The sequence below is a fragment of the Anabrus simplex genome, chromosome X (assembly GCF_040414725.1).
Source record: "Anabrus simplex isolate iqAnaSimp1 chromosome X, ASM4041472v1, whole genome shotgun sequence".
NCBI lineage: Eukaryota > Metazoa > Arthropoda > Insecta > Orthoptera > Tettigoniidae > Anabrus > Anabrus simplex.
In genome coordinates, this window is record NC_090279.1 from 156483593 (window position 1) to 156495806 (window position 12214).

At 41.0% G+C, this 12214-nt stretch overlaps 1 protein-coding gene across 1 annotated transcript in view; it reads right to left on the reverse strand.

Annotated features, from left to right (window-relative positions):
• SppL (signal peptide peptidase-like protein) overlaps window positions 1–12214 on the reverse strand; it is a 209666-nt gene that overhangs the window by 42615 nt on the left and 154837 nt on the right. The window contains exons 4-5 of the mRNA XM_067159101.2: window positions 5244–5347; window positions 2337–2456 (exon numbers count right to left, since the gene is read on the reverse strand). Of these exons, the coding sequence (XP_067015202.1) occupies window positions 2337–2456; window positions 5244–5347 (224 nt within the window). The remainder of the gene's footprint in view (window positions 1–2336; window positions 2457–5243; window positions 5348–12214) is intronic.

Genomic DNA, 12214 nt, shown 5'->3' on the forward strand with positions numbered 1-12214 from the left:
CAAATTCTCACAGACACCTGTCCTGAATTCTGATCCTGAGTAGAGCCCTTAGCCTGCAACCTCCTTCTCCCTAAAACATTAGACCATCTGTCTTCTACAATTTCCCCCTTTCCTTCCCATCCCTCTTTTACACCTACTGTATCCTGTACATTGTTTGAGGGAGGCCTACTTTCCTTCCTGTCCTCCGAGAGAATCCTAATTATCTCCCACAAACTCTCCAACTCCTCCCTCATATTCGTCAATGCCTGGCCACACCCAGAGTTCCTACACTTGCACTCCTTAGCCATTCTTTACGGAATAATGAAAAGAAAAGGTAATTAATATAGGCTACTACTACACTACAATACTACTTAGTTGTACTAAATTTTTATCCTAAAACACCTTAACAGGATGAAAACTGCCATTAATTACTGAATACTGAAAGGATGAAGAGGATGATGCTTGTTGTTTAAAGGGGCCTAACATCTAGGTCATCAGCCCCTAATGGTACGAAATGATACGAAATGCAATGACAATTTAAAAATCCAAAATTCATCCACTGACTAGAATTTAAAACGTGATGATGGTGAAAAATGAAAGGATAAATATGAATTTAAAATAATCAGCAGAGCCAACTCACAATACTGAAAGTTTAAAAATTTTTTTTACATCGATCCACTGGCTAGAATTTAAAAAGATGACAAACAATAATTATGAACTTAAAACAATCAGTACATCTGACCTGCAATGCCCCACCTTTCCAGAAACTATATTGAAAAATTAGTATTACTAAACAAGAGACTGGTTACAATGCACAATTCTGAATTGATGATTCTTGTTGTCAAAAGGGGTCCAAAATCCAGGTCAACGGCTCCTCATAACAGTACTTATCGCTAGTAAAGTAGAACCATGGTATTTCTCAAGTTGCGGTACTAATCAAGAGTAGCGTAGACTCGTGGTGTTCCTAACTTTATGTTGTTACTCACAAGTATTGTACGTCGCACAGGTAACGCAGACCTATGGTGTTTCTCACACAATGGCGCCACTTGTAGGCAATGTAAACCAATGGTGTTCCTCACATAGGTGTACTAATCATAGGAACTCTTCCTATCCCGTGGTGTTCCTCACATAGCGGGTACTAATACAGGCAACGCAAACCCACTGTGTCGCTCATACAGTGCAACTAATCACAGGCAACATCCAGACCCGTGGTGTTTCTCACAATGGTACTGATCACAGGCATTGTAAACCCGTGGTTTTCCGCATAAAGTGGTACTAATCATGGGTACTTTAAACTCATAGTGACCCACCCACTATTGGTACTAATCACAAACCTATTGTGTACCTAACATAGTGGTACTACTCGCAAGTAAAGGCGACCCATCCCTGCGTGATGGTACTTTTTGATATTGGCTCTATGTCGCACCGACACAGATAGGTCTTCGGTGACGATGGGACAGGAAAGGGCTAGGACTGGGAAGGAAGTGGCCGTGGCCTTAATTAAGGTACAGCCCCAGCATTTGCCTGGTGGGAAAATGGGAAACCACGGAAAACCATCTTCAGGGTTGCCAACAGTGGGGTTCGAACCCACTATCTCCCGAATACTGGATACCGGCCACACTTAAGTGACTGCAACTATCGAGCTCGGTGTGATGGTACTAATAACAAGTAGTTTCACGGTTCTAATTCAATCATCCCTTGATCGCCCCTTGTAGTTGACTCTTACGACAGGCAGGGGATACCGTGGATAATACCAAAAGGAATACACAAGAATTACACAATTCTAAACTGCAGTTAAGCCTATCCTAATTACAACAACAGAATTCTGGTAAGAGAGTTTCTACAGATACTTGACTACAGTACACAAATATTTCACAGTAATATAATAAGCACACTAATTTCCAATAAGATACAGCAACACACTACAGTAATTTTAAACTATGTTCAGACATATCCTAATTACAATAGGTTATTACTAGGCATAAACAGAAACGGAAATTACAATGAAAGTGTGAAATATGCAAGAGCTACTCAAAGATTACCAGCAAAGCTATATGCGTAGACAAATTAATATTAGTACTATTTTATTCTACTATGCTCTAATAAGGGTGACTGAAAAAGAGGAAGAACGTATCATAGCCATCAGCCCTGTGTAAGAAAACGGCTTTAATTTTTTATGATGAAAAATTATTCAATAAATAACAAACTTAAATCAAAATATCTAGTCCGGAGCTCGAATTATGCCGAATTATGCTTCCCTGTGGTGAGCACAATTTCAGCAGCCCAAAATAAATCACACAATATAGGGAGAAAAAAAAAAAAGCTAAAAATCTCACATGAAATATTTCTGAACTTACTTGCTGTGCAAATGGCAAAAAGCATCTGCATCGAGTCGAAGAAGAAGAACATGACGAGGAGCGATACCGATGCTCCCAAAGGCAAGCACAGTGCCTGCATCGTGTCGAGAGTCTGCACGTCTACAGTGCGAAAAGAAAAAAACATTACATAAGAGCAATATCAGTGAAATAAATCTTCACACTTATTCATCAAATATTATTCTAAACAGCAAACTAATGAGAAAAATTGTACACTCTTTGACACAATAAGTGGTTGGCTGAAAATGTCTTAAGTTCAACAAGCTGAAAGTTTCTAAAGTATCTGAGATGAAGTTGAATGTGCTTGTGATGGTCAGCTGTTCAAGATGCTGTGTCTTTCAGTAGTTTATTAATTTTGTGTGTGACTGATCCAATTAGTGCAATAAATAGTGTGCATTTGGTGTTTGCTGGAAGTAATCAAGATTAGTAATTCTTTAAATTTAAAAAAGGCATATGATAGTGTCCCCAGAGAGAAAGTTCAAGAAACCACGGTTAAAAAGACACTCGGAAGAGAAATGTTAGATATGGTGCAAGCAATGTACAACAACTGTGTTAGCAGAGTACTGACCTCAGTTGAAAAGACAATGGTTTAAGAATAAGACTGGACTAAGACAGGGAAGTGTGCTGTCAACTCTTTTGTTTATTAAGGTCATGGACAAAACTGTAAAGGAAACAAAGGAAGCCTGTGGAGATAAAGAGATGAAGATACTCTAAACCGACTTTCAACCTATTAGGTCGTGTTACATACATTTAGTACGTGTTGAAGAGATGTTAAGTGTGACGGCAGAAGTGCCAGACCTGTAGCTTAGATCCTTTCCAACAGAACAAAGATGGCCAAGGCCACCATAGCTCAATTGGTAGAGCAACCCACTGGATCCCACTGGTGTCCGGTTGACCATTTTTGTTCTGTACTTAACATCTCTTCAACATGTACTAAATGCACGCAACATGACCTAATAGGGTGAAAGTCGGTTTCGAATACAATGCGGTCGTGAAAATTCAATATTCATAGATGAAGATACCATTATTTGCAGACGATGTTATGATCTAGAGAAAGAACAGCAAAGAAGTGCAACAAGAACTAGATGTACTGAATGAAAAAATTGAGAAGTATGGCATGAAAATCAGTACAGAGAAAAGCGAGACTATGGTGATGTCGAGAGGGGAAAGGCAAGGAAAGGGCACTGTGAAAATTGGAAGTCAGAGTCTGGAAATTGTGGACAGCTTTAAAACCTAGGAAGTGAATTAATGCACAATGCTAGGGTGGACATGGAGATTAGCAGGAGGGTATAGCAGGGTAATGCATTCTACCAAAGTGTAAGAAAACTTGTTTGGAGCAAAGAAGTACCAAGGAAAAGTAAAGAGATAATGTACCAAATGTACTATGTACCCCTGCTGACTTATGCAGCTAAGACTTGGACTTGACTAGCAGGCGAGAGAGTAGAATTCAAGCCAGTGAGATGAAATTCCTAAGAAGTATGATAGGAAAGACAAAGCGAGAATTGAAGATGATAGGAAGGAAGTTGGGATAGGAAAGCTAAATGAGAGATTTGAAAAGAATAAACTAAGGTGGTCTGGACATTTAAAGAGGATGGAGGAGAATATAATTGCAAGACAGATGCTGGGGACAAAGTGCGAGGGCAAGAGAGCAAGAGGAAGACCTAGAACAATGTTGATTGCTTCAATGAAGAGCGGCATAAGAAGACGAAATTTACGCTGGGACAAGATCGGGGAAGATGAATGGTGGAAGGAAAGAGGAAGACGGAGAAGTATCATAAATACCCTGACCTGGCAGGAGCTGGATAAGGGGAAATGATTATGATGATGATGATCTTTAAATTTTACCTTGGTGTTTAGTAGATTACTGCAGGTTATGTAGGTTTTAGGCTTCTAATCGAGGAAAGGAACGAAGGCAGATCTCACCCAAACAATGTACAAGGTATGGTAGGTACACAAGAGGGAGGGGATGAAGGGCAGAAGTTGTGGAAACAGATTTGTTTTAAGGGGAAGAAAATTGAGGGGGGGGGGAAGCGGTATAACCAGGGAGAGAGATCAGGAGAGGTATTGGTGAGGAATCTGTAGAGTTACTGCTGGTAGAACAGCAGAGGGAAGATGCAGAACAGGAAAGTGTTGTACAGGATGGGGGTAAGAGGAAAGGGAAATGTAGAGTAGGGAATAGGAAGAGGAGGTAGAACAGGCTCATGAGAGAGAAAGGAGGAGGAAGTAAGTTCTGCAATAGTTAGGGAATAAGGGAGACCAAGAAGGGAGGGGATGAAATGAAGTGGTTGAATTGAGGCTCTGGTCATGGGAACTCTATTGTTAGGCACTTGGGAAAAGTGTATGGAGGAAAGGGAACCAAGGTAGTGTGTTATCCAAGAATTACATTAAAGTAGATACTGAGAAAGGAGGATGGTAAAGACAAGGTGGTAGTTTTCCACAATGGTATCAACACCGTAAGACAAGCAGGAATAGGTACCCAACATAGTTGGGAATATGTGAGATCTGGTTATGACAGTGTGCGAGAAGTTTAAGAGCATGGGGATCATTATCAGAGGGATACTGATCTGGAGGATGATAAAGGATTTAATGACTATGAAATGGGTATGTGGGGAAACTGGGTGCGAGATTTGTAGATCCAAATGGGAGGGTAGGAGATCTGAGCTCAGATGCCCTTCACATGAACTGCAGAGTTACATCCGTTTAGTCGCCACTTACAACAGGCAGGGGATACTGTGGGTGTTACACCAGCGCTCCCACCCACGGGGGGGGGGGGGAGATAGCAGAAGAACGGTGAACGGTTAAGTGGAAGGCTTTGGTACATTACCCCACCCAGTGTGTATCCAGAAAGGGGCAGGGATAAAGAGAAAGAAATGAGAAGCCTGTACTCACTGTTCTCAGGCCCAGGGCTCGCACTCGACGTCAGCCCTGTAAGGCTCTGTGCTCGCTCCTTCTCCTTCTCCCGCTCACGGGCCTCCTGCTCCATGTTTAGGGATCTGCAACAACAACAAAAACGTACTCATTACTTATTATATACATATCTATCAGCCAAATATAATTTTCCTCTAGGTCAGTGGGTTGTATAGATCCAGAGGTACCCTGCCGAAGAACAAAGCCCCTACCCTCCTAAATTTGAAAATTCCTTTTTATGACATAAAATCTAAGTACAGATCGTAAGAGATTCTCTGCAAATTATACAGTTGCATTTATACCTGAAAATCGTAATCTCCTTATGATGAATTTTCCAGCAAAAATTGTCTAATTTCATTATTATAATTATATACTGTAAGCCATGACTTTGCTGGCGAGATGTAGCGTTTACAGTGCACTATTTCTTCTGGTATAGGCTAGAATAATTTTGTTACTTTCATTGACCTGTCTCAGCCTCAGCCTTGGCTTTGACAATATGAAAGTGATATACTAACAATTTGTTGGTTGTTTTGATCCACCTTTTCAATACAAATTACAGTTTGAGTTGCTAAGTTGTAATGTTACAACACTAATTTACCAGGACATGTTTCGCTTTTATTCACAAGCATCATCAGCCTATACAATTGCCTCAAGGTTTGTCATATTTGGATTGTTGTTACAAATTTCATTACATTGAATGTAAATCTAATTTCAGTGATAACAATATTTAAAACATAAGAATAATATACACATTAAAAATTATGACAATATGATTTGCAATGTTAAAATGGAGTAACTCTTAATTCTAAAACACATTGACGTCCAAAACAGTTTTTACAATTTGAAAATTTGGCTAAAAATTGTTTGCAATGTTAAAATAAAATTGATTCAACTATAATTTGGCATTAAAATTTGAGTCATAAATATAAATATTGGATGTTAATATATAGGAGCCATAGTTTCTGAAGTGCGTTGGTTTCTAGAATACAGGAACATTTCAGTGTTGAGAATTTTAGTTAAGAATTGTGCTCTCTAAATAATGTTATTTAAAAAGACTTTAATTTTGCATCATGCGTGATTAGAGTCATGATGATAATCTAGAATTGAAGTCTTGAGTTCGTTGGAAAATGGCTTCTACATTTGATGAGGCTTGCTGCTGCAGTTTGGCAATTTGATCATAGGAAGTATTGACATATTTAATTCTTGTTTGTAGCGACCAGACTCTCCGTTGGAAGTTGATTGTTTTGATGTAAGTTATGGTTAAAAGGGGCTTCAATCCAAATTTTGAGTATCTGATTATGTTTCTTTCGATTTATAGAATGGAAGAAGCATCTCTTTGTCTGCTGCTACAGAATCTTGCGGACCTTATTGCCTTACTGTGACTATTGTCTGTTGTGGTTCTACTCCTTGTGTTGAATAAAAGCGAAACATGTCCCGGTAAATTAGTGTTGTAACATTACAACGTAGCAACACAAACTGTAATTTGTATTGAAAAGGTGGATCAAAACAACCAACAAATTGTTAGTATATCATAGCATAGTTCAATACGGGTCTAATAATGAGATTAGTTACATGTAATATGGAAGTGACCGAGGTATGAGCAATGCAGCCAGTCCCTGCTATGAATGGTGTGAAAATATCGCTCATAGTGCCTGTTCGTGCCTGCATTGCAATGGGTTTGGCAGACTGACGTGTAATAGCAACTTCTGGCTCAGTGAGGAAAGCAACAGGAAACTACATCGCTCCTCATTTCCCTAGTATGTCTCTTCAGTGACGCCTAGGCTATATATGACAATTGTTGGCGGAGCTGTGGAGGATCAAATCAGCCTTCGGACCTTTGAGGTCACCCTCACCGGAGGACGGATGATTTATTTCCAATAAATCTTACTACTACAATACTATTACTACTATAAACACAATCAAAGTTTCATTTTTTCTGATTGTTAATTATAAAGATGTTCTACATGGCGATGACTTTGAAAACCACTGTTCGCACTTCTTAAGTTGTCTTTTATATGAAGACTTCAAGAATGAGTGTTTTACATGTTTGTATATCTGGTGTTTTTTGGTCATGTTTCTAACAAGAGAAGATACGGCGGCATTTCAAGTTTAATTTTTCATATGACTTTTCAGTGTTTAACTGTATTTTCTATCTTTAAGGCTGAAGAAGGCCCAATGGGGCAGAAACATGTACCAATTGTATGAATTTTCTAATATTTTTCTTTTAAAACACACTTGTATTGAATAAGGTGAGACATTGTTTTACGAGTCGGCTTTGCGCTGACATCGGGCCTTCACCCTCTCCCTACCTTCTTATCACCAACATTACCACACCCAAACGCACACGTCACCCATGGCAGGTACGTGGTCATAATGTATTGAATGGCCCATCGGCTTGTAGGTCAGCAGCGAGACCCGTGTGTGTAGGCATGAGCAAGGCTAGCCAGGTACAATCACCAAACGCGTGCTGCCGAAATACGAACGCTCCGTTGGTCATTGGGTGTGACCATCAAAGATCGCGCCAAGAACGAACATGTACGAGGATCAACGATTTTCTCTTCCTGACTTTTCCACTCTCGTTTCTTTTTAATAACTGGCTTTATGTCGCCCCGACACAGATAGGTCTTACGGCGACGATGGGATAAGAAAGGGCTAGGAGTGGGAAGGAAGCGACTGTGGCCTTAATTAAGGTACAGCCCCAGCATCCGCCTGGTATGAAAAAAAGGGAGCTACGGAGAAACCATTCTCAGGGCAGCCGACAGTGGAGTTCGAACCCCATCTCCAGAATGCAAGCTCACACGTGCAGGCCTCTAACCGCACGGACAACTCGCTCTTTTTCTTTTTCTTTTTTTTAATCTCTTGGTTGGTGTGTGTATTTATTTATTTATTTTATTTTATTTTATTTTATTTTATTTTATTTTATTTTATTTGGTCCAATTTTACGGTCGGATGCCCATCCTGGCGCCAGTTAAAAGATGTAAATATTATACTGCGTGTTTCTGCGGCGGTTGCCATTGTGGTGTGTTGTATGTAGATCAAAATATGTATTGGCACGAACGCCCTGTCCCGGAGCTATAGGAAGTAACGACAGACAATAAAAATCCCCGACCCTGCCAAGAATCGAACACGAGGCCCGCCGGCCACTACGGTGACGATTGATTTTATTTTTTTACTAGTGTTTTAACGTCGGTGACGCAAGGATGGGAAGGGGCTAGAAGTGGGAAGGAAGCGGCCGTGGCCGTAATTATGGGACAGAATTTGCCTGGTCTAAAAATAAAAAAATCAAACACAGAAAACCCTGTTCAAGGCTGCCGACGGTGGGATTTGAACGCACTATCTCCCATTACAATCTTACACCTACGCGACCCTTCTCGCTCGGTTTCAGTCAAGGAATGGGTGCCACTGGTACAATACGGAAAATGTATACCGATCAACTACAATGGCAGGGTCATGTTCAGAGCTGCCGACAGTGGGGTTCGAACCCACTGTCTCCCGGATGCAAGCTCACAGCTGCGCGCTCCTAACCGCACGGCCAACTCGCCCGGTTGGTTTCCCATTTTCACACCACGCAAATGCTGGGGCTGTGCCTTAATTAAGGCCACAGCCGCTTCCTTCCCACTCCTAGGCCTCTCCTGTCCCATCGTCGCCATAAGACCTATCTGTGTCGGTGCGACGTAAAGCAAAAAAAAAAAAAAAATCCATATAACTCGTGATTGAGAATAAAGTAAACAAAGGTTACATAGTGGGCCCGTTCGTAAAGTAGGGACAAAAATGCCTTGGTAATTGCTAGGGTTAAGAAATGACAAAAAAAAATACCCTCGCTTTCTTTTCTTCTGTTTTCTAGAGGTCCGCATCCGCAATTCCTTCATCCGCACCCGCGGATATTGTAAATATTGACCTAATTACACCCAAGGTATTGAAACGGATAGATCTGTTCACATAATACAATAGCCCTGACACCTGGCACCAGACCTGCTCGAGTGACAAGTTTAAAAGGGATTTCCTCTTGAGACAACAATGGACATATTGAGCGGATCTTTTCCGGAACCTTTGTTCCTTCCTTCCACTAATTGCGGGCAGGACCCAGTTAGGATTAGGTTAGATTTACGATTTTATGGTCTCAGGGCTCTTTATGTATCACCATCCTTCCATATCAGTGTCAAGGGTCGCATAACCACAAGCAAAAATAAAGAGGATGCTTGAGTGAAAATCAATAAACTTCATTACCTAGAAATTATCAGCAAAATCATCCTCACTGTCATACAGTTTGTATCCGCCAAAACACTAACTTCGCGGATATCCGCATCCGTGCAGGGCTCTAACCATAAGGAGAACTATACTGACCCCGCCACTCAACTCTTGAGAGACCATTTGCGAGACTTGGCCAGTTACAGGTGGGACAAACACAAAGCCACGTTTCCGATAACCACTGTCAAGATAACAAAATGGAATAAAAACTGAGGAAAGCGTGAGGAATGTGCACCGTTTTAAGGGAGGCGTGTCTAGATAAGATAGTACGTGCCGTTAACTCCACCATTTCAAGATACGATTCCAAGTCCCTTCGTTTTGCAGAGTTATCGTGTACCAGGCATAATGAACTCGTAAAATGCTCAATGAACTGTTTTAACTGGCTTATCAAACATAACTCCAAACTGCTGATAGTTCACTTCAAAGCAACCATAAAAAGATAAGCTACCAGTGGCTTTTATACTTCATAGCGTCCTGAAAACTTGCAGCCACGGAAGTCAAACAGTCATTGCTGAGTGTGGCGACCTCATTTCTTTGCTCTCTCAATTTTTACATCCCTGACGAGATGCGCCACCCAGAGCTGTCTTCAGCTCTTCGTAGTATAAGGTGTAGCGGTAGGCAAACTGATATTCTTGCCGTTCTTCCTCGAGGTATTCCGCCTTCTTTTATGATGGACGAATGTTCTTGCTCTCACTGTCCAACACCACATTTCGAAGGACATAGGCAGAGATGCCAATATTCATAGGTGGTTGTCCGTGACGTCATGGTCTACTGTAGATAAAGGAAGGTTATGTTCAACCAAAAAACGCGTGAAATAACATTCAGTCCGCGTAACATTATTAGTAAAAAAAATGACGGCGTTCTGTATTGCCCTCCCGACGCATTTCCCCCTGTGGGTGGGGGCGGTAGAATAACACCCACGGTATCTCCTGCCTGTCGTAAGAGGCGACTAAAAGAGGCCTCGGGGGCTCTGAACTTTGGAGCGTGGGCTGGCGACCACGGGGCCCTCAGGTGAGTCCTGGCATTGCTTCCACTTACTTGTGTCAGGCTCCTCACTTTAATCTATCCTGTCCGACCTCCCTTGGTCAACTCTTGTTCTTTTTCGACCCCGACGCTATTAGGTTTGCGAGGGCTAGGGAGTCTTTCGTTTTCACGCCCTTCGTGGCCCTTGTCTTCCTTTGGCCGATATCTTCATTTTTCGAAGTGTCGGATCCCTTCCATTTTTTCCCTCTGATTAGTGTTATATAGAGGATGGTTGCCTATTTGAACTTCCTCTTAAAACAATCACCACCACCACCATCCCGACGCATTCATACTCTTCAAGTTTCTTATATCTCACCTGGCGTCCTGGATAGTTATCGTGCCTTCTATGTTTGCCTGAAAAAACACACTTACATGTTTTACAAAACACGAGCTTCTGTGAAATTTTCGATGAACAGGCATGATATACATGAAAGCTCGCAAACTTCATTTGTTGTTGTGTTTTTTTTTTTTTTTTTTTTTTTTTTCGCTTGCACGATACCTTATTTTATTTAAAGTTCAGTGTTCTCCCCAGAAATGTTCGTAAGCCGGGCGGGAAATACTACATTAAAAATGAATATTATAAAAGTTCAATTCAATCCCCTCAAGTCATTGACAGTAATATCATACAAGTAAACACTAACTTCAAAACTGAACTATTTTAATGTCAATGTTATTATCACGAATAAGACAAAGTATTCTGAACTTTTAGAATTCTACTGTTCGATCATAATCATGTTACACCGGGGCTTACCACTTGCTTGCTGTGGAGTGCCATATGGGTTTGTGATGCCATGTGGAATCGGCCGCTAACAAGCGATTCCACGTTAATCGAGACACCGCTTCCGTACGACACTACGTGAGAGTCAAGCTGAACATTTAATCGCTGATGTAACAGGTGCAATTATGCTGACAATAATTACGAGTTATCATTTAAATAAATAATTTTACAGTATTTACATTTTAATTTGGAGCACCCAATGACTCAACCATGTATTTATATTATGTAACTAGCACATATCTAGGCTATTGTAGCCGGGCGGTCTGTAAAAACGACAGGACCATGCGTCCATTAAAGTGGTCCTAGACTGAATGCTGTTCACTTCACCGAAACACATGCATGCACTACGGACATAAATTTGCAACAAGAGCAGGCAACGGAAGTATTAATCTGTGCAGGCAATTCATGACTAAATTAGAGGTAACAGAATATAAAATGAAGGGAATTGACATTCATGGAAGAATGTTACACATGCAGTTAGAAGCTGTAGACAAATGTCGCTATCTTGTCATTTCTTCACCAACTACGTATTTTCTAACAGTGAGTCGTCACTGTACGAAAATTATTTTTCATGTAAGGGACGAAAATTCTTTTTCACGTAAGCAAGAGAAATACAGAAGTTATAAAGGGGATTTCGATTTCGTGAAATACGTAATAATTCGCACATATGAGAAAAACCCGCAGGAATTACGGAAAATCCGTAGCAGTTGGCTTCTTTGCATAGGAATATCGTCCAGTAATTATCTACGCTCGTAGAACTGAAATGTAATACAGGGCTGCATATAAAAGCAGCCGCCAGTGTATGTATGCCCCGTGCCAATGTGAGGTGTGAAGTTGCCCTATCTACAAAGCTAGCTGGCCGAGGCCACGGTAGCACAATGCGCCGTTTATACCGGGCAAGTAC